General features: G+C 42.2%; 1 protein-coding gene and 1 long non-coding RNA gene across 3 annotated transcripts in view; both read right to left on the reverse strand.

The window, feature by feature from the left end:
* LOC311614400 overlaps positions 1-24037 on the reverse strand; it is a 249526-nt gene that overhangs the window by 75456 nt on the left and 150033 nt on the right. The window lies entirely within an intron of this gene.
* The window catches only part of PIP4K2A (phosphatidylinositol-5-phosphate 4-kinase type 2 alpha), a 160351-nt gene that overhangs the window by 33305 nt on the left and 103009 nt on the right, over positions 1-24037 (reverse strand). The window contains exons 4-5 of the mRNA XM_084868701.1: positions 14266-14418; positions 291-437 (exon numbers count right to left, since the gene is read on the reverse strand). Coding sequence (XP_084724827.1) covers positions 291-437; positions 14266-14418 — 300 coding nt within the window. The remainder of the gene's footprint in view (positions 1-290; positions 438-14265; positions 14419-24037) is intronic.

Here is a 24037-nt window from a genome sequence, read left to right on the forward strand (position 1 = left end):
TCCACTGGTGGGGAAGGTCCAGCTCAAGGGCCATAAAAGGCCTGAGAAATCTACTGGTCTGGCCCTGCCAAGGCATTAGGAGTGAGTTAGTTAAATGTTTGACCAACTATAGCAGGCTAATTTTTAGGTTGATAATTTTGCATGGCCCGAGAATAATGTTATAAATATCCAAATGGCCCTCGGCAGAAAAAAGGTTCCCCATCCCGGTGTTTAGCATGATCATTTACAACATTTACAATGTGGATGAGTAAGCTTAATTACTTAAGAAGAATTAATAAAATGAATCTCACCTTTAAGTCGTATTTCCTATATACAGATAAACGGTGGCTGAACACATTTCTTGTAACAATCACATATATTTCAACTCCATCAACATTAAGCCGGTACATGCCCAAGAACTGGGGAAGAAGGGTAATTCCATGACATTCCACTATATACTGCATAGGAGAGAAAGAAAAAGGAAAAAAAAAAAAATTTATCCAATCAAAAGATGATCTTTCAGATGTAAAATGTAATTCTTCTGCCTCTGGTTGTTTATACGAAGTAACCCTCCAATGATGAAGGTCCTATTTATAGAAAATAACCATGTTTATACTGCTTAATACAGGATCTGTCAAACACACACACACACACACACACACACACACACACACACACACACTAGAGGTTTGGTGCACAAAATTCATACAAGGGGAATGGTTCTCTCAGCTTGGCCTGCACCCTTTCTCAATCTGGGACCCCTCGGGAGATGTCCCTCTTGCAATCCGGGACATCTGGCTCCCAACTGCTTGCCTGCCTGCCGGCCTGATTGCCCCAACCCCTCTGCCTGCCTGCCTCATCGCCCCTAACTTCTTGCCTGCCTGCCTGCCTGCCTGTATGCCCCTAACTGCCTCTGCCTCAGCCCCACTGCCATTACTTCATCCAGAAGGATGTCCAGAATGACATCTAAAAGGTTGTTTGGCTATCCAGTCTAATTAGCATATTTTATTATTACAGATATATATATGAAAATTTCAACTTTATATCCAAAAACATATTTTTCCCCCTAACATTTATACTAGTTTGTAAAGTTAAAACTTGGATATAACAGTGACTGGTTCTTTCTGTGAGACCTTTAAAGTGAAATAAATTTCACTCTCCTAAGGGCTTCCATCTTCCTTCCCCAAAGCCCTGATAATGATTTATGGGTCATCTTTGCTTTTTTCCTTTTTATAATTATATTGCTTAAATTTATCTCTTTTTAATGAACATTTTTAAAATTAGAATGCCCTTTCAAACTTTCTAGTGCTAAACACTATCATCAACTCTTGATAATATTAAACATCTTAAGAAGTGTTATTGTTTTGTTTTGTTTTAGTCTTAGTTTTTATTATTAAAAAAAATATTAACAGCATCAGTATGGCTAGATTTTTGCCACCTAGAGTTTGGCACATTTTAGAGATACTCCTACCCTTTTTCTTTTTTTAATCTTACTAACCATAATTGAGCTACATTTAAATGTTTTTTCCTTTTTATTGGATTTATCAGGGTGATACTGCTTAACAAAATTACGCAGGTTTCAGGTCCACAATTCTACAGCACATCATCTGTACACTCTATGGTGGGTTCGCCACCTCAAGTCAAGTCTCCTTCCGTCACCATTTATACCCCCATTCCCTCCTCTACCTCCCCTTCCCGCCTCCCCCAGCAATCCTTACACTGCTGACTGTGCCCATGAGTTTTTTCCTCTCACTTTTTTCTTGAGCTACATATTTTAATTTGATATATTTTCTGAGTACTTTCATCTCAAGTTGTTCTTAATGTGAAGTCAGATCAGTGGAACATTTTCCACTTCTTTCCTTTTTTAAAAAAAAAAAGTAAATGAACTTCAGTTTTGTTAACACAAAATAGGTGGTAAAGAGGTGCTGGCTGAAGAGGAAATGCCTCCACTCTGCTCTGAGAACTCCGCGGGCTGTGGCCCTCAGCTCTGAGGAAGATGGCTGGGTGGGCTTAGGAGCATGGAGACCCGGGAGCCTCCGTCGTGCTGCATTGCACAGTGAGCCCAGCGGAAAGAACACAGGCTAGTGGGCCAGAGAGATGTGCACGTGTCCTGGTGCCTCCATTTGCTAGCTGTGGATCTCGGGCAAGTTACTAAATCACTCACCACTGTGGTTTCATTTTCTGGAAAGTCTACACCATAATCTTTACTTCGAGGTTACTGTGAGGGTTACAGATAATAGTGTGTCAAACTATGCCACACAATGCCTATACTATATCAATGACTCTACTATATTCTTCCTCCTACTGCAGATGGCAATGATAACTATTGTTTTTATTCAAAACTCTGGTAAGAAACTTTAGTGCTATACCTACTTGTTGCTTTATGCTCCAAGCTGACTCACAGACAGGTACTTGTGTCTACTCTGAGGGAAACCCTGTATAGGTGTTTTGGGCCCACACCAGATTCAGTTTGGCCACTTAACCCTGCTTTGTGCTCTTCTGCTCAGATTATTCTCATCAGGGCCTATCTTTGAAAAGTCCTGCCTTTGATCAAATCTCTGTACAGATTCAGAGTGCATACTAACCATAATTCCTGTGGATGAGTATGTTAAAGAGGCCTTCTGAATGCTGTACAGGAAATCACTGAAAAGCTTTTCTTTCCCAAGGAAAAGCACACATACTGATTACAGTCTACAACTCCTCTACCTTTTAAGATTAAATAAATTACTACATATAAAAAAATACACAAATTTGAACTACTGTGTCAGCAAATTTCTACGTGTACTCATTCTCAAAGGCATGGCTCTTTTATGAGACTTTGATGACCACCTTGAAAAAAAATAGATTTAATAACCTTGTATCTCCTGGGTATATAAATACGTACAAAACCACAAACCATATCAAAGCCTACCATACTAGATTCCAGTAGTGCCAAGCTGTTGTTGGTGCCAAAAGTTTAATAAACATTTACAGGTCAAAACGTTACAGAAGAAAACTCTACCAGTGATTGAATTTCTGGGTGGGGGCCCTGGAAAAGGGTGCACTTTCATGGCAGTGAGGCAATTCCACTGGGTCTGTGAACATCACGGGTGGGGGGGGACACTGGATGACATGTCCTTGCAGGTGGTTGTTGATACAAAGGGGCCTGAATGTTAATCCTCTCAGATTCTCCCACAGCTGACCCAGGAGAATGCCGTGCACAAACCCTAAGTCCATGGGCAAAACCATAAGAATTTCCACAAGAAGGGAGTTGGAAGCAACTCTGCAACCAGGGAGGTGTGAGATTCCCGGCCACAGCTGTAGCTGGGCTCTCGACGTGACGCAGCCACATCGCGCTGCAGGGAGCTCTCTGGGTCCACAGTCATGGACTGTGTGACCCGGGCGACTCAGTCAACCTCCCGTGTCTCTGTATTGGTAGGAGAAGGGTGATAACAGTACTGGGCATCTAGGGTTTTTGTAAAGAACGTGAAGAGCAAATGAGACTGGGGGACTGCCGATGACTCAAGAAGGAGCAAGATGAAACCAAGGCCCAGGAGTGAGGGGTGGAGAAGGAAAGGGGTGAGGAAGGAAGACTGCCAGGACACCCTGTACATTCCTAAAATGCTCTCTGAGAAATGGATTCCATTTTAAATGCATAATGTAAGCTCCCAATTTCAAGGACTCTTAAAACAAAGACTTTTCAAAAATGAATAATGTTGCATAGTATGTATTTGTTTATAAAGGGAGGCAATCTTTTGTAAATGTTATAAAAACATTGAAAAATTATATTTCTCATTCTTGTTGCTTTTAGGATCAAAACTCTGAGCACTTTCCCTTCAATAACTTAAACACTATTAATTCATTAATTAACTTGTAAATAAATGCTTCAAAAATAATAAAGTGGAACTAGTGGTCTCGTCTCTGGTCATTTATTATATAGGATGGCTTCTGTTTTGTTCAAAGTGCTCTCAGTCTTGGCAATGTTTTGTCTGTAACCTGTGTTCCAACACTACCAATTTTCACTTCTTTCTGTCTTTTCAAAAATCTATGTGTAAATGATTTCATGTGTCATCAATAAATACAAATTCAATCTCTTCATGAATCTTCCTGATTGCTTTTTCCTGTATATCCATGGCTTGTTAGAACTGAAATCAAATGGTAAATGGATGTGGTGAAATCAGAATTAAAAAAGAAAAGATAAAATACAACAGTCAGAAGATCTGTTTCCTTTGTATGCACTGAACAAGAATAACAAATATTATGAATCCCCAATTTGTTGCTCTTCTCATGCAAAATGAAAAGCCATTAAAAGATTCACAGCTGACTGAAGATTTCAGCAGAGAGGACTCTAAGTGATGTACTGCATCAGATAAATATTTATATCTCCACATGACAGTGTGAACCTGGGCTCTGGCTTTTGGAAATTGCTGTTATTATCATGTTTCACTCATTTTTTAGGGGCTTGAAGTGACAATTTAATATAGCATTGAATTAATACTTCAATGTAAAATCTTGTTTCACTTAAGAGTTTTTGAAGGGTTAAATAATCTCTAATAGTTATTGTGTCTGGCTGTGTTTATACATCACTACAGTATGCCTTACATGAAATAAAAGAAAGGAAGGAAGGAAGGAAAGAAGGAAGAAAAGAACGAAGGAAAGAAAGAAAAAAGCAAGCAGCTAGCCTGAAATTAAGGATTGCTTTGTTTTAGAATGACCAAATAAATAAATAACCGAAATTTTATAAAGTTTTTTTAAAAAAAATATTTTATTGATCTTTTCTACAGAGAGGAAGGGAGAGAGATAGAGAGCTAGAAACGTCGATGAGAGAGAAACATCGACCAGCTGCCTCCTGCACACCCCCTACCGAGGATGTGCCCGCAACCAATGTACATGCCCTTGACCGGAACCGAACCTGGGACCTTCCAGTCCGCAGACCAACGCTCTACCACTGAGCCAAACCGGTTTTGGCTAAATAACCCAAATTTTATTTGAATTGATATTTTGGGATAATGGTCTGTAAGTATCAGTTAATAAAATTTATTTTGGCTTCAAACAATTTCGAAGTAAAAAACAAGAGGTAAAGCCGAAACCAGTTTGGCTCAGTGGTAGAGCGTCCGTCTGCGGACTGAAAGGTCCCAGGTTCGATTCCGGTCAGGGGCATGTACGTTGGTTGCGGGCACATCCCCGGCAGGGGGTGTGCAAGAGGCAGCTAGTCGATGTTTCTCTCTCATCGATGTTTCTAGCTCTCTATCTCTCTCCCTTCCTCTCTGTAAAAAATCAATAAAATATATTAAAATAAAATAAAAAAAAAAGCAGTAAAGCTGAAACTGGTTTGGCTCAGTGGACAGAGCATCGGCCTGCAGACTGAAGGGTCCCAGGCTTGATTCCGGCCAAGGGCATGTACCTTGGTTGCGGGCATATCCCTAGTAGGGAGTATGCAAGAGGCAGCTGATCAATGATTCTCTCTCATCGATGTTTCTAACTCTCTATCCCTCTCTCTTCCTCTCTGTAAAAAATCAATAATATATATATATATTTTTAAAAAGAGGTAAAGATGACTACATTTAAGCTAACATAAATACTAAACTTCACTGCTTTTCTTAAATGTAATAAAATTAGACTTAAAAGAAACATTCTTATGCAGTGTTAACAAACATTCTTAATATTGAGACAATGCAGAATATACCCAAAATGCAAACATTGATGTCCCTAATTCTATTTGTTATACTATAATAAAAATCCATAATTAACATCATCATTAAAGATGAAATGACTTTGTAAAAAAAATACTCCATCGTAAGTACACATGGCATTTACCCATTATCTACATGGAAACGCACAATGGCAGCTCCGCATCGCCCCGGTGCAGAGCTCGGCGGGGCCTGTAGCCCAGCTGTGGAGCAATGAGCTGCCTTCCCCTCCCTTTGCCCAGCACGGGAGCTCCTGGACTCCAGAGTGCCCCCACCAGGTTGGCTGCAGCCTGGTTGGCCTGCCTGGCAGTGTGGTTTCTCCCTCTGTCCAACGCTCTTCTTCCCCTCATAGGCTTTGATCCCTAATCAATGACTCGACCCCAAACTCCCTGTGGGCTTCTGCCTAGGCAAGTCACTCTGACCGAGAGTCAGCAGACACAAGAGGCAACAAACTCAGGCCCAGGAATTTCACAGGTTAGGACTTTCGGGAATAGAATTTGAACAGTTAGGCACAAAATGTTTAAAGAAATAAAGGATACAATTTCAGAGAGGTGCGTATAACAAGAAACTATCAGGAATGAACTGGCAGATTTTCAAAAATGGAATATTTAGAGGCAAAATTATGATTATTGAAATTAAAAAAAAAATCACTGGACAGGTAAAACAACAAATGAGAAGAGAGAATTGGAACTGGGAGATACCACAGCTGAGGAATTTACCCAGAGTCAGGCAGAGGTGTTTGGAGATAGAAAACGGAAAAGGAAAATTAAAAGAGGTGGAGGCCAGAATGTGAATGTCAAATACTAGGTGTACCAGTTAACAATGCAGATATTTTTCAATAGATGGAGTTACACATGTTGATATCTAAGCTATTTGATATGTATGCTATTGTGTTGTATTGACAACAAGCTTCAAAACTTCATATGTCCAATTTTCTGAAGGTGCTAACATCATAGATATTTTTACGCTTAAAAACATAGAATTTTCTGCTTAAAAGAAAAAGAGCATTTGCAGAAAGTTTTAATTCATTACTTTATTTTGAAGAAAAGTGCTGCTGAAAGTTGTCATATACTTTGGGAAGCTTATGGTGAACATGTTCCATCTCAAGATAATTGGTTTAAACACTTTATAAGTGATGATTTCTTTGATTACAAAATCCACCATAATTAACTGCTTAATAGTTAATCCACATTATTAACTGGTTAATAATTAATCTGTATATTAACCAATTATGAGTTAATCTACATAATTAACTGGTTAATAATTAATCTGTGTTATTAACTGGTTAAGAGTTAATCCATATTACTAATCTGTTAATAATTAATCTGTATTATTAGCCAGTTAAGAATTAATCCACATTTTTAACTGCTTAATAATTTGGATTTTGTAATCAAAGAAAACACAGTAATTACAAGAGAAACAACAAAAGAGCTTTATTCAAAGTAATGTTCATCACTAACTACACATTTCCCCATCTTTCAGTTAATTTGTGGATACCGCCTCAATTGGACTTTTCTTGTTTTAAGGCAGACCATTCAGAGACCCAAGTTTCTACTTCTTCGTAACGTTTTTTTTTTTTTTTTAATATATTTTATTGATTTTTTTTTACAGAGAGGAAGAGAGAGGGATAGAGAGTTAGAAACATCGATGAGAGAGAATCATCAGTCAGCTGCCTCTTGCACACCCTCCACCAGGGATGTGCCCACAACCAAGGTACATGCCCTTGCCCGGAATCGAACCCGGGCCTTTCAGTCCACAGGCTGATGCTCTATCCACTGAGCCAAATCAGTCCCGGCTTCTTCGTATGTTTTGAAGTTCTGCTCAGAAAGTGCATGTGCCATCAATTGGAACAAGTGGTAATCTGAAGGTGCAAGGTCTGGTGAATATGGTGGGTGGATTAATACTTCTTAGGCAAGATCTTTTAACGTGTCTTTAACTGGTTTTAAAGTGTGTGATTGATGGTGTGTCATCATGAAGCAAAATTACTTTGCCATGTCTTCTGGCACATTTTGGTCGTTTCACGATCAAAGCGTGGTTTAAAATGATTATTTGTTGTCGGTAGTGATCAGTACTAATGGTTTCACCTGGTTTTAGAAGCTCATAATACACCACACCTTCCTGATCCCACCAAACACAGAGCATTGTCTTCTTTCCGAAGTGATTTGGCCTTGCAGTCGATGTTGATGGTTGTACTGGATCAGCCCATGATTTTGTGATTCTCAAAATAAATCCACTTTTCATCTCCAGTCACAATTCAATGGAAAAAAAAAGACTTTCTTTCCTGCTATTGAAGCAACTTTTTACGGATGACTTTTTAGTTTTCCATTTGTTTTTCATTTAGTTGATGTGGCACCCATTTTCCTTCCTTTAAAATCTTTCCCATTGCTTGTAAACAATCAGAAATAGCTGAGCAAAGTTTAATCTTTCTGCAAGTTTTATTTCAATTTGATATGAATCTTCATCCTATAATGCTTGTAATTGTTGGTCTTCAAAGTTTTTCGGTTGACCTGGACATTCTTTGTTGTTTCACAAAGAAATCATCACTTTTTAAACCAGTGTTCACAATTATCTTGAGATGGAGCATGTTCACCATAAGCTTCCCGAAGTATTCAGCAGCCCTTTGCTTCAAAATAATGAATTAAAACTTCCTGCAAATGCTTTTTTTTTTTTGCAGGAAATTCGACATTTTTAAGAATAAAAAAGCCATGATGTTAGGACTTCAGAAAATTGGACATATGAAGTTTTGAAGCTTGTTGTCAATACAACAAAATAGCATACATATAAAATAGCATACATACCAACGTGTGTAACTCCATCTATTGAATAAAATCTGCATTATTAACCGGTACACCTAGTACATTGCTGTTGTAGAGATAGAAGGAGCGAATAAAGGAGCCTGGTGATGGATGAAGAGAAAAGAACGATGGAATTTCCAGAAGCAGGAAGAGCACTCTGTGAATGTGCAGGGCCGCTCTGCTCCTGGAATCCAGGAGCGAAAGCAGGACCTGGGAACAGAGGGCTCCCCGGGCCTCCATTAGCCAGCAGCGACTCCTGGTCTGCAAAGCAGAGCTTCCTGATGGTCCTTCACAGCAGGATAAGAAGTACTCCCGCCCTAGCTGGTTTGGCTCAATGGATAGAGTGTCAGCCTGAGGACTGAAGGGTCCCAGGTTCGATTCTGGCCAAGAGCACATGCCCGGGTTGCAGCTTGGTCCCCAGTAAGGGGTGTGCAGGAGGCAGCCAATCAATAATTCTCATCATTGATGTTTCTATCTCTCTCTCCTTCTTCCATCTTCTCTAAAATCAATATATATATATATATATATATATATATATATATATATATATATATATATATATATATATATTTTAAAGATGTACTCCCTGGAGGGTTAGAAAAGTCAAGCATTCACCCTAAAATCCTTTACTGAAATCTGAGAGACCAGCTAGCTTATTTAATAAGGAGTTCAGAGTTTTTAGGCATACCAACTTCTAGATTCAGCTCGTTACTAATCATTTCCCAAATATAAAGAATAAGAAAATATTTTTAAGTTATTTATTAATTTGAGCATTTTACAAAAAGCAAATAAATTTAACCCCTGCATTTCAAAAACTTAAAAGTTATTAGTAATATTTTTATCATCTACACTGTAATTTGTTCCTGCCCATAAAAATTTCTAAAACATTATTGACATTGATTCTTAATTTTAATAAAAGTAAAAACTACATGACACCAAAACTCCCAATGAGTTCAGCTCCGGGGGGGGGGGGGGGGGGGTGTCAGTCAGTTTAGAAGAAATCAGACATCCAAGTAGGTTCTTGACTGATTTTTCCTTTTTTAATGCTCTTCTGACACTGCTTACCTCATCAGTTGAAAGAAAAAAAAAAAAATCACCGTTTATGAGACCTGAGTTTGTTCTAGCCTGACAGAAATTTGAAAAAATGAGTATTTACACATGAACATTAAGTTATTTTCCCAACTATAAAAAAGGAAACCTAATCAAGAAAAAGAGACATAAAAGTCTGCTCTGTTTTATGTAAAACTTTTATTGGTCTCAGACACGATGCTGTCCTTTCTTAGACAGAGTAGAAATTAGGATAGAATTTGGAAGCAGATAAAGACTAAGGCAGGATGCTGGAGCTCAGGGGGGGGAAATCTAACCCCTTGTGGTTCAAATCTTCTAATTGTGCCTCAGTGTCACACTCTACCAGAAACCAGGCCCCCTAGTGGACGGGAAGAATTAATGAGCGTTAAAGCGCTGGACACTGGGCTGTGGGAAACTGAGTAGGTATTTAAATCTCTTATCCAGTCACTTATATAACACTTCACGTGTCAGGCACTGTTCTGAGTAGATTATAGATATCAATGCACCTAAACAGCACAACACAAAATGAAGGAGGCATTGTTATCCAAATTTACACAGAGAAGCCGGCGGAGAGAGTCACGCAGCTAGTTAAGGGCAAAGCTGGGTGTGAAGGCGGCCGCCAGCTCCAGAGTCTGCGCTCTGAGCCACCCACTCCTCATTGCTGGGGAGACTGGCTTGTTAGAAAATTAATCCCAGGAAGAATTTATTTAAATATCTAGTAATGTTCCACTCCTCCAGAAGCTGGCCTTATAATAATAGTTTCAATCACCCAGAATACAGCTGCAACTCTGGGTTTCATTAAAAAAAAAAAAAAGAGAGAGAGAGAGAGAGAGAAGTGAAGTGCCATCAAGTGTCCAGAGTTTTCAGTTTGCCCCATAGGATATACCCTTGCTGGGAGCTGATCCCCTCTCCTGACATGCACTTTGAACATGCCCCATTACCTGTCCAGCTCGGTTCAAAAGCACAGCAAATTAGAAGGTAAAAGCAAACAAAAAACAAAGAAGAAATAGAAGTATTGACAGTTACCACTCAAGCAAGAGACAGAGAATTTCTGTGACTCAATATAAGTCCTAAAAGTAGTCTAGGCTGACTTAAAGTGGCAAGAAACGGTCTAATCCCCATCTCCAATGTCTCCGAGCACCACCGAATAGAATAAGGGACAAAGCGCTGAAGGACCTCTCCTGGATGACAGATGGCGAGGCCCGTGTCCGACCGCACGGAACGGCTGCTCCGGAGAACGCACCAGGCTGAGTTCGCCCCATGCAATATTCATCAGCACCTTGTCTGAGAGTGGCCCGGGCGCAGGGCAGCCTGGAGAACAGCAGATCCTGCCTGGGCCGGGCTGGCAGAGCGCCGGGGGCCCCGGAGCGCTGCATCCTCCCTCTGCACAACTGTGCTGACTAGATGTAAGCTCTACGCTGGTCCAGCAGCCTACACTGGTGGCTTTTTCCAAAGCTCCATGACATTCCTGTGGGTGGCATGGCTGGCTGCAAGGATGATGTCTGTCATGTCACCTGTCCTTTCTGTGGGATTCCCTGTCTGACCTCAGTACCAAGAACAGGTATATGTATCCTTAACACCGGATTCTTCTGTATCTCAGGCGCAGCAGCTGTGTGACTGATTTATGCAGGTTTCACTTTCCACTTTGGCTTCTAGGAAACGAGGGTCAAATGAGTGGCCCTCAAAGTAGGAAACAGGCTGGTTATTGTGGTGTGAGTTTTAGGCCCACTCCAGACTCCATTCTGTGTCTTCAACCTCTCCTTCCCTTTTCTACCTTTTTTCCCCTCCCTATTTATTATTTCTTATATTTCAAAGTTCTTGAAGGCCACCTTATATCCTATCTGGAATTGGGTCGAGAGTAAATACATAACAAACGAATGAATGAATGAAATGTAGATGGGCAAACTGAGGTTCAGAGATGGCTTAAGTAACCAGTTCTTCAACTTACTATACTTTAAATAAATTATATTCACAATGGTGATTTTTCAATGACTAAGACCCTTTAAGTTATATTTAAAATAACATTTATAAAAAGAAAGAAAAACGTGAATGTTAGATAAGTCAGACTATTCTGGTTAGAGAACACATCAAGAAAATAACTATTTTGTCACAGTGGAAATGAAAGAAACTCTCAGGACTTGAAAGCCCCTGGAGCATGTTAACACCTTTTTTGATCCCCAATGTACTTCAAGTAACACGATATGTCAAACCTGCATGTGAGCTCACCCCAGAGAAAATGTTTCAGATTGTGATGTCTGTAAAGTCAAGAAATTCTGATTCAAAGCTGTCATCAAGAAGCTGCTGTTTGAACTACGTGTCATTTTATTAGAATGGATTCAGACATTGATCAGAATATGTTTTCATCAGCCATTGAGGTATTTCTTTGATTTGAAAGTTCTGAGACATTTTTAAAAGGTGTAAAAATAATGCACTATGCTTCAGAGGAGGAGAAAGGAAACACCGGACAGTTTGAAAGGTCACTAATTAAAAGCTGCCTCCTGTAATCCAACTCATTCAGAAGCCAGTTCATCCCCCGGTGTTTTCTCCCTCACAGCTACCATCCTGGCGCTTTGGAACTTCCTTCACAACAGGCAACAGCATGAGCGCCATCGAACAAGTTTCAAAAGGAGCAGATGTTATAAATGATTTGTTACATGTTAAATGAATTTGGAGGCTGACTAATGTTTTTAGAAGACAAATGAGGGGTGGCTCTAGGTTTCCGGAAACAACACATAGCTCAAGGATATCTATAGACTTTACTGCAAGCAGAATACAATTGATCACATTTGCAAAGATTGGAAGAATAAGCAACTGCCAAGAAATACTCATGATGTCAGAGCAGCAATTTTCAACTGCTGTGCCACAAGACTTCTTAAAACATGCAGTACCTGACTGTTCAGTCAGGAGCGGTGACCTCTTTTTAGATTGTTAAATTAAAAAAAAAAAAAAAAAAAAAAAAAAAAATGACAACAGCCAACAGAACAGTAGCCATCCAGTGTGAATGGATCAAAATGAGGCCTATTTTTTGTCAGAATGGCAAAAAATACATTTTTGGGTGTGCTGCAGAGTTTTAGTAATTAGTTTATGCATACCATGAGGTGAAGGAGATTAAAAAAAATCACTGGTTTACACAATCAGAGCCCATAGCACTTTATTTTCAATACCCCCTGTGATAACCAGTCTTTATCTTTGAGGGGGACTGAAGCTGTTTAGGTAGAAAGGAACCGAAGCAGGACTCTACAAGCATGTGCGAGCGTGTGTTCAAACACCAGTCCTGAAGATGATTGCTGCCATGTGGCAAGCAACGGTCATTGTCATGCCATCAGACTGCAATTTCTCGAGATGACATAGTTGTTACTGGTTATTGTCGTACGACTCGGTAACAACTACCATCACCCTGTACTGAGCACCTTGAGCATGGCAGACACTGTGCTAAGTACCTGAGGTACAGACCCCATCCCCCCGCCCTGTTTAATCTTTAGGACTCATTTTCGTTGTTGTTATTATCTCCACTCTATAAATGGAAACATAGAGGCTGCAAAGACCAGAAGTCATATGGTTAGTACGTGGCAGAGCTGGGATTTGAACCTGGGTTTGTCTGACACTGGACTTCATGCTCTTACTACAGAGTCAGTAAGGCATCTCACAGCTCCACTAGGTCTGGGAGCATGTGCTCCACCAGGCAACTTGCAGTGCAATTTATTCATTTTGAGTGGGAGGGAACAGAAGGGAGGGAGGGAGGGAAGGACTGCTGGTCCCAAGAGTAATTTCGTTCTTTCCCCAGGTGATTATGAAGGAGTAATGCTGAAGGGTGAAAATGAAAGGACTGTCCAGGGTGTTGAGTGGGGGTGGGCCTTTTGGGAACCAGGTAAGCAGGATAGGATTTGGAGGTGTAAATGGATAAATACTCACAGGTCAACACCTAATTTCTGACGTGTGCAAAAAACTTTTGAAATGCTGCCAAATCTTAAGCTGAGCGATTTTAAAATCAGGTTGGCAAGCATCGAAACTACTATAACAGAAGAGTATTTAGATTAAAAGCATCTTATTAATAACTAATCATCTTCAGAGGATAAGCATTCCTGAATGTTAACTGAGTAATCTGGCCACAGTATTTTTTAAAAAGCCCAGCTAGCCTGACCTGCGAGGTGTCAACCTATATACCAGGAAGTCACGGTTTGATTCCTGGTCAGGGCACATACCAAGGTTGCAGGCTCAGTTCCCAGTATGGGGCATGCAGGAGGCAGCCGATCAATGATTCTCTCTGATCATTGGTTGTTTCTATCTCTCCCTCTCCTTTCCTCACTGTAAATCAATAAAAATACTTTTTAGCCAAAACCGGTTTGGCTCAGTGGATAGAGCGTCGGCCTGCAGACTGAAAAGTCCCAGGTTCGATTCCGGTCAAGGGCATGTACCTTGGTTGTGGGCACATCCCCAGTAGGGGTTGTGGAGGAGGCAGCTGATCGATGATTCTCTCTCATCGGTGTTTCTAACTCTCTATCCCTCTCTCTTCCTCTCTGTAAGAAATCAATAAAATATATTTTAAAATTAAAAATAAAAAAAATAAAAATAAAAATACTTTTTAAAGAGCAAAATAAATAAAATAAATAAAAAGCCCAGCTAGAGGCAGCTTTGATGCCAAATGTGTTCTCGTCACTTCCTGACGACATATTTAATATTTAAGTCTTGGGCCTTGATGACCAGAAGTCATGAATGTTAACCTTGTCAGAGTTTCAAATATAAAGGAAACTTACCTGGTGGTATTTTTTCAGAATGTTGTGCATTTCAGCCACATCTTCACTCGTGATGGTCTTGATGATGTATCTCTTGTCGTAGGATGTGTGGAATCGGGCCCCGCTGCGGGCCTGGGAATCGTTGGGAAGGGGTGCGCTTCTGGTCAAGGAGTTCTTCCCGATGGGGTGAGTGGGGAGGAGAAAAGAGAACCCGTTAAAAACATGGCTTTCTGATTTCCAGACAACCTGTTGTCATCACAAATTTTCATTTGTGTTTGGAAGAAATGGGTAAGTAGGATGACAACATTTTATGTGCATCATAAATTAAAATACTAGTCTTTCAAATGGAATGGAAACAGGGTGGGTCTGCATTAGAATCCTAATGTCCTTAACATAGGCTGATGTCTAGAATTACAATCAAAGTTACTTTGCAATTTTCCGAGTTGGGCAAAAGCCCAAATTTTTCTTCTGAATAAAATTAGGTCCCAGTCATGAAAGAACATTTGACATCACTGAGCGTTTCCTTAATGACGGATTCTGCCAAGCATTAAGCACAGAGTACTTCTCCCAGTTCTGATCTCATCCCCATGAAACGGTTTCTATTAATATCGCCATCATTTTATAGATGAGGGGATGGAGATCAGAAAGGTTTAACAACTTGGCAGAGGTCACAGAGCTAATCAGGGGAGAGCTAGAATTCCATCTCTGGTGCGGCTGGCTCAGAACCCAAGTGCTCAACTAGTCAACGACTCCATTAGTGTCCTCCGCTGCCTGCCCGGTATTCTCAAAGCGGCCTCAGGAGACTATGCTTTGGCCCACGTCCCACCCCTTGCCACGCTTGGGAATGACTATGTTCTGAAGAGTAGACAAGAAGGGGCTCTGAGCAGGATTTCTTCCAGTTCCATTGCATCCTAGTAGCTGGCTCAAGCTGCTGACACTCTAGCTAGTAAGTCTACCCTTTCCTCCCATGTCACTCCCCTGGTTGAGTCTCCTGTTTTCTTAGAGACTCCAGGCCCTCCCCAACCTCTGACACTGGCGGCCCAGACTCCTGGGATGAGCAAGGCCCTGGCATCTGAGGAGTCTGGTCTTCTCTGCTGATGGTGCGCTTCAGAACTGACTCTCCTTCCCTGCCTGGCCCCGCTGGGTTGCGTTTGAGGGATTCAAAGGCAAAGACTCCTTCTCTCTTCCGCTTCCTCTCTAAATGTGGGCATTCAAAAGCCCCAGTAACCAAACGCTATCTACTTAAGGGGACACAGGTATCTTTGGAGAGGCAGCAATATCACTGCATCATGGGTTTTCAATGAAAGAGTTCCCTTTCCGTCTAGCATATTCTGTCTGTTTCGCCTGTCCTTCCTTTCTAGATGGAACCCAACGGTATCCAGTCATGTGAGGTGTGATTATACTGCAGTGGCACCGCTGTGCAAGCGGGTCCTCTGTGAGCCGAGGGACGCTGGCCACGAGCTCGCCCTCACGCTCAAGGATGGGCCCTGGTTCTGCCTGGTACTAACTGCCCCCTGAGACAGCACCGCGGGATCAATGCAGGCAGGCACAGCTATAAAGTGCAGAGCCAATACTGCAAATTTCACTGGATTTGCTTCCTTTAGCTTATTAGAAAACTGGAGAGAAGAAACAAAGAATCAGTGTAACTACCCATGACTTTAAATTGCAGGATGTGGCAGAGTTAAATTATTCTTAAGATAACCGAAATTCATTAGACAGACAGGATGGTGAAAATAATTTTCAGGATGAAAATGGCTGAATTAACAGAAGTTTAATGATCAATTACACTGCTTTTTCTAAATAAATAAATAAATAAATAAATAAATAATCTCCCTTATTTTAATTTCTCTGATTAAGATTCAAAGTGAATGCTCCGTTAATACTAGAAACAAGCAATCACTGCTCTTGGCTAATAGCCTTATTTCCCCCCCCCCCAAATATTAATTTGCAAAAGGTATTCCAGATAAAACAAGAACAGTAGGAATCATAAGATTACAAATTACTTTCAGGCATAAAATCAAAGCAGGAACAATCATCTTCATGACAGTCAAGCAAACAGGTTATACATTTTATACAATTGGTAGTAACTGTAAAATAGCTTATGGGAAGGCTGGGAAATAGTAAGGAAAACTGGATTCAGCAAAGGACAGAGTTACTGCAGTATCCGCTGCATAGGCTGCTCTGTTAGGCACATTAGATATGAAGGTATAATGTTCCGTCACGGGCCAGTGGGACAGAATAAAATTGAAAGCTGCACAATCAGTGCTTCTCAAACTTTACTGAGTAACCAAATCACCTGTGGGTCACGTTAAAGTGCAGAGTCTGGTCCCACAGCTATGGGTGGGGCCTCTGAAGCAGCAGATGATGCCGACAGACCGTGTCTTCAGACCACATGTGAGAACCGAGAGCCTGAACTGAGGCTGCGTGTGCTTCATCTGGCGCAGCGTGTGCCGTCTCCGCAGTAAGTGTGCTGTAATTACAGACTTCCCCGAATAAACGCCTTTCCTATTCTATCTCGTCCAACCCTGGTTTCATTAAAATGAGAAACTTTAAAGTGAAGACTAATTCATTGTACTAATCCACTGAAGAAATGTCTCATAATACTGATTATGCTGAAGGCAATGCGTGGATTTAAAAAGGGCTAGAATGCATGCTAACATAATGTCTTAATTCCTCAGCTTACATGCTACCTCCTTCCAAATCCTTTGCCTTCCCTTTCAGTTTCAAAGACATTGATAATTATTCATGATAGGTTTTCCATATGGATATAGGCCATATCTTAATCTTGGGATATTAACAACTTATAAATGCTAATCTTGATTTTTTTTTTTCAAGTCAACTTTTCAATAATCACATTAGTTCCATCCCACAATATCTACTTCCAGTGTGTGGAGCAATGGTTTTAAGGCTTTTTAGCTGTCAAATAATCTGTAGTGTCAGGAACAGATATTTTGTTAAATTTAGAATGCACGTTTTACAATCACTCTGAATAACAAGATATATGAATCAAACTTACTGAAAGCCACAGACGAGCAGAAAACCAGAAGCGTAAGCACAGTTGCACACAAAATGCATGGTCCCTGGAATGATTCTATGGCCTGGAAGAATGCAACTCATTACTTCCTACTTATGTTCACATTCCTGGGAGACAGAAAGCGCCAGGTGCCTTTTCCTACTTGAAGGCAACGAAACTGGAGTCCAGCGGAGCCCAATCATATCCTATGCCTACGGCGCCTGCCTACACCTTCCTCTGAGGGAACCAAAGAGGGCAGTTTACAAAGACAAGACTAAACGTTTGCCATTACGAAACATCGTAATCACAGACTTTTGTAGCCTTTGAAGTGAGGCAGAGCGCTGGCTTGTTGCTCGGTACGGGCAGGGCGCGGCCGGCCCCCAGGACGTGCTTCCCGGCCCGTCTCCCCTGGGATGTGTCACGTCTCCCTGAGCCTCAGTTTCTGGGTTGGAAAAGTGATGGAAGAAGCCGAGGGGCGAGGGTGGGCTGAATTAGATCTCTACTTCAGGCTTTTTACCCCTCTGAGTCCCAGCACAGCGCTCCGGGGCTGCTGGGAGTGCAGACCTCAGAAAGCCATTCGATGTTTCCCTGGAAAAGGCCGCTCAGAAGCGAGCACAGCCATCCTCTCCGCGGGCGCAGTAACGGCTCCGGACATCTGGGCCGAGACTGGCGAGAGGATGACAACAGTTCTCAGAGCTGCAGGAAAATGACGCTTCATCGATTCCAGATGTAGGCAGGGCAAGGATGAGAAAAACGAGCTGAGGCAAGGGGGTCAGGGTATGTACGAAAATAGCCACAGAGCGGCCTCCGAGCAGCCCGCTACCTAATGGAGCTGAATATGGACACTCAGCAGTGTGCTTTGTTCTGTCACAAACGGACAAGGAGCCACAGCATCGTACAGGTGGGGCAAGTTTGGGAGGCCACGAGGAGGCGGCCCTGAGAAGAAACAGAGCCGCCAGGGGGCCCCTCTACATGTAAATAAATCTCCCAATCAAAGAGCATGGCAGCTGAACGCGACTGTGTCAGGGGTCTTCAAACTATGGCCCGCGGGCCACATGCGGCCCGCAGAGGAGTCTGATCCGGCCCGCCAGGTTTTTTGGGCAGTGAGCGCAGCTGAGGTGTTACAGTAGGAATTAGTAGTTCATATAGTCTGGCCCTCCAGCTCTCTGAGGGACCGTGATCTGGCCCCGACTTTAAAAAGTTTGAGGACCCCTGGTGGAGATGATTCCAAACCACTCACTTTACAGATCAGACCCCAGAAACCAGAGTGGAAGTGGCTGGCCGTCTGAGCTCGTTAACGTGGAGCGGGACCGAGCAGCCCGCCTTCCCCTACCTCCCTCTCCCCCCGCCTCGGCCGCCCTGCCCGGCCCCAGAGTGTGCTGGGCATCGCGACGGGACTGTCCATATAGATTTCTGTGTGGAGACAAATACCCTCTAATCACAACCCAGTGCCTGAGCCAGCTGGCAAAACCGCCAAACTTGTCTTTATGTTTTCAATTTTGCCGAACGAAACGTGAAAAACACCATCAAGAGCAGCCTCAGGGCCAATGCAGTCAGAGTCCTTCGTTTATGCTTTTATGGCCACGTGTACAAATCTACCCTGACTGGCCCTAAGACTGTTCGTTACCTGCCTTTACCTGAGGCGAGCAGGGACAGGAGCCTCCTTCTCTTGAGACAAGAGCTGAGGTGGACGGCGTTTGAGGGGCACGGCTTCAGGCGGGGAAAACGAGGTGTGCTGAGCTCGGGGCTAGAGTCAGTCAGTTCACAGGGCGCAGGCAGGGCTGAAAGATGCCTCGTCCTCGGATTTCCTGCAGAACTGTGCTGTGGGGACGGCCCTGCGAATCCTTCCTCTCTCACCACCGGGCACAGTTCTCCAAGTCAAGTCTGGTTTAATTCGCTCACATGCCTGAGAATAACTGGAGGTTTTCATTTTCTTTTGGTCACTGGATTTTATCTTTAGAAGGCTGTCTCTCACTTTCTGTCTTTCCCTTGTGAAGACTGTGTGGGTTTTCTTGGCAAAGACTGCCAAGGTTGAAAGGAGTAATCTTTTATACTGGGAATGCTGTAGTGGTTGGGGGTGAGGGTTGGGGGAGGGACAAAATTTGCAAGTTAGAACAAGATCTGCATGGAAGAAAGAAGCACCAGTTAAAGAACTGGTTTAGTTGTCTTCAAGATAAGTCCCGTTTCCAAAATCTAATGTTCACTTTTGCTTTTTTGTGTATGTTTTTTAATGTTCATTTTCAAGATCCCTTACCCCTATTTACCTGTCTGTCTGAAAGCTACCAGGTAAAATTTCCCAGTGAAATCTATCTAGGGTTTGGAGAGGTCTACTCTCTTTAGAAAGCAAACTCCTTGTCAGAGGCAACACTTAGAGAGTTATATGTTCTATAACACGGTGACATTTAAACATTCAAAACCTGGGATTCTGAACTTCTCAGTTTGTGATGTGTGAATGCGCAAAAACATCCAGTGCTCTGTGGATATTTGGGGTCGAAGTCACAACACAACAAAGGCAATCAGGGCTTGTTCACTGTGTGAAATCTTACTGGCCTGAAAGGTCCTAATATACCCTCCCAAGTCTAAAAGCCCTCAGAAGAGAGCACATTCACAAACCCACTAAGTGTACGCTCATCAGCACGTCCTGGACTCGTGCCGAATGTCAGAACCATCTCGCCACATTAAGTGTCGTTTATTCATACTTTTATTTACTTTATTCATGTTTTTTCAGGCTCATATTGCCCTAAGCAGAGGCCTGGTGCCTTTCAAGTTTCAGAGTCCTGATGATGAGGACAGAGACAGCAGAGCATGGATCAAGCATAGAAGCCTAGATGTGAGGACTGCGACCTTGGGCAAGTCATTTAAGCTCTTTTTACCTCAGTTTCCACATCTGCAGAAAGGTAATAATAATAATGAGAATAATCATCATCATCAAGTTAGCCTGGGGGTTAAATCAGATAATACACAAAGTTTTTATAATAGTGCCTGGAATACAGTAGCACTCAATAAATTGTAGCTACTATTTTTATAAAGAGTAAATTTTAACTTGGAAGATAATGCAGATCAAGATTAACGAGTTATTCTGTGAGTGGTAAGTTAAAAATAAAGAAAAACTTGTAGATTGAGTTCTTCCAATTAGCTCTGGGTTCCTTTCCCCGACCCTGGCCACACCTCAGTCTGTACCCAGTGAAAATGCAGAGCGACCCACTTCCGCCCCTTTCACCTTTACAGGCTATTCTCTACAGCCCTCAATAATAACCATTTAAAAGAGTATTTAAAATGTGTGTGTGTGTGTGTGTGTGTGTGGTGGTGGTGGTGGGGGGGGCGGTGAGCAGGAGCAGGCATGGGCTAAATGAGACAGAGGGCTTGAGGAGAGAGTCCGGGCTTTGGAAAAGCCCCTGGAAACTGATCATCTGAGTCATCTGTTTAACCTGTTGGGCTACCACAAAATCCATAATCCCTTCCATGCAGAGCCTTAAAAGACTTTGATCAGCCTTTAAATTATAGATGCAATGGAAACCTGAGAGTGTTTTGTTGCCTCCACTGCCCACAATAGTCACTCGTGGCGTGCCCTTACCACCTTTCCTGTCTTTCCAGGGTTTCGGACCTCAGCATACACGGTGGAAACAGGCTGAGTTAGAGGCCAAGTCACGGGAAATGAGACCTCTCAAGGACCCCTGCCCCCACCCCTTACTCTGTTATCTGATCATCTGCAAACAGACAGTTGGACATAATGGTCTCTAAGCTTTCTTCTTGCTCTAACGTTCAGGAATAGTTACTGCTGTCAGTCTGTAGAGACTTGGGAAATGAACAATGATTTGCTATTAGTTTGAAGAAAAAAATCTACTGATAAATGTAAACACTGCAATAAAACATGCTCTATTCACTGGCTACCCTTTTCTTCTATACATGTGACAGTCTCATATGATCAAGTATGTAATTCTTTAAATTCACATGCTCTGAATAGAAAAACTTTATCATAACTCTACACCCTCAAGAAAAAGGTATCCAAAGTCAATGGTGGGGGAAAAAGAAAGTTTCATATTGAATATAAATTAATCTTAAACTCTTACGCATTCTTCTTCCTAAAAGCTTTCCTGAGATATAATTCACATGCCATACAACCCACCCATTTAAAGTGTATAAATCAACAGCTTTTAGTATAATTACAAAGTTATACAGCCAGTACCACAGTGAATTTTAGAACATTTTGTCATCTCAAAAAAGAAACAAAACATTTGTTTTGTTCATGACAAAACAAATGAACAAAACAATACAGAAATGGCCGAATAGAAACAGAGAACAAACTGATGGTTGCCAAAGGGGAAAGGGTTGGGCGGATGGATGAAAAGGTAATAAGAAGTACAAATGTGCAGTTATAAAATATATAAGCTATAGGGATGTACAGGGGATGTGTCAATATTGTAATACCTTTGTACAGTGATAGATGGTTACTCGACTTATCAGGGTGATCACAATGTAAGGTATACAAATGCCAAATCACTATGTTGTACACCTGAGAATAACATAATATTGTTTGTCAACTATACTTCAACAAAAAGGAAAAAAGAAAAAGAAAACTGGACCCATTAGCAGTCACTCCCATTCCTCCCCGCAGCCCCATAACTAGTAAACCACTACTTTCTGTCTTACACAAATTGCCTATTCTGGACATTTCATATACACGCGATCATACAGTGCACAGGTATTTGAGATTGGACCAAACTTTCTTCTTGCAAGTCCCCTGACCCACTGTGACATGGATGACATCGAGGGGTGTCCCTGCGAGTGTGGTGACATCGTGGTGCTCTCTACTCAACCCATATACAGCCCCCAGATACGGCTTCTCAGGATGCGCCCAGGCTTGCTGGGGTGTTGGGGATGAAATAAACTGTTTGACAAAAAAAAAAAAAAAAAAAAATTGAAGTCCTAGGGCAGAGCTATTAGATGAAGGGCAGTAAGAACATGACAATGAGTCCATTTTTGCCTATCTTGCCACTTGGTAAGTAAACTTATTTTTTCACCACTCCCACCTTCTACAGCCACACCCATTACTGATCTTACAATATGCCCTGTTTCAAACCTCAACAGCTCTGTCTGAAGGCTGTCGCCATGTCAGCCCTCAATGGGAAAGAAAGGAAATAATGAGAGATGAAGCTCCCTCTTCAATGGCCTTCCCGTGTGTATAACTGGAAGCTCATTGTCCTCTCCCTTGAGGAAGGGGCTAATGGTGCTATCCTTCTCCCCACGCCTCTGGAAGTCTGCTCTGAAGATGTTTGCGTTTGCAGCGGGGCGTCCAGGATTAGGGAGACCCCCAGGAGGGTGGGGAAATTTAAAGGTCAATGTAATCAGCTCACTCTTACCACCAACCTCCCGTGCTGCAGCTCATAAAAATGTCACGACTTAGGAACCATAACGGTCCCCTGTACATTTTTTTAAATACTCAAGCGTTTTGAATGGTTAATTATCTCGAACTACTCATATACTGCTATATACATTTCTCTTTTTTTCCATTTTAATATGAATGTGTCTATCTGCCAAAAATCATGTATAAAAAAACCTTTTATTTTTAGTCAACAGAAAGGCCACTTAAAACCAATGCTGCTGTGCTCGACTGTATAAAAGCCACCTCTTAAAAAGGAACATATCAATATTGTGTGTCAGAACCTAGGCAGGCATCTACCCCAGGTGACTTAATCACAGATTCCGAGATTCTCAGCGGAGGGCCTCCCTGGTGTTACAGGTGAGGAAATGGAGACCGACCAGGGCTACGTGACTGAGTTAAGTCACAGCCTCAGTCACTGAAGATCCCGGTTCAAACCAGCCTCCCAGCTCCCAGGAAAATGTTCTTCTTCCTGACCGCGGCCACCGATTTCATGGACTTGAAATCTGGAAGCCAGTCGCTGCCCTGCTGACCACTCCGGAGTGTGATTCCACGTCTCACACCACGTGCCCGGGATCCGAGCTGCTTCCTGGGTGTGCGTTGGACATACTTTCTCTGAGTGAGCACAGATGGTCCTCTGACCCCGTCAGAGAGGTAAAGACCAACATGCTCACTTGAACGTTATCATCAAGAATTGATGAAATGCCCGCTGTGTTCAAAGGCCTGTGCTAAGCTCTTGGGGGATTTCAGAGAAAGCCTGGCTGTGACAACAGCACAGAAGGGCTTCCGTTGTGCAGGGGAGCAAGGCACAGCGATGTAACACTTATCAATAATGAAACAACCTAGAAAGAAGAACATAAAAGTGGGAGGCAGTGACCAGCAGAGCCAGAAGCGGAGTTGCAAGGACTTCACAGAGCACTGAGACCACCTTTACAAACCTCAGGTTGGTACTGGACGGAGGTCACAATGCCTGGCTCAGGTGCATGATGAACAAATGTGGTATCTGAACAAAAAGCCGCTCCCTGTGCTAGCTCTTTGCTGAAAATCACAAGTCACAATCCAAAGTGGGTTCAGGGGCAGGAAATGCAGGCAAACAGAAAGTCTGTTCCATGTGGGATAGGAGTGGGGACAGTGGGGACATCATTGGTTAAACTCATAAGAAGGAGAAGCCCAGCTCTAGCTGGTTTGGCTCAATGGACAGAGCATCTGCCTGCGAACTGAAAGGTCACAGGTTCAATTCTGGTCAAGGGCACAGGCCTGGGTTGCAGGCTCAGTCCCCAGGAGGCAGCTGGGCAATGATTATCTCTCATCATTGATATTTTTATCTCTTTCTCCTTCACCTTTCCTCTCTGAAATCAATAAACACACACACACACACACACACACACATATATATATTT

Source organism: Pipistrellus hanaki, assembly GCF_964339955.1.
Source record: "Pipistrellus hanaki genome assembly, chromosome: 1".
NCBI classification, from domain to species: Eukaryota; Metazoa; Chordata; class Mammalia; order Chiroptera; family Vespertilionidae; genus Pipistrellus; species Pipistrellus hanaki.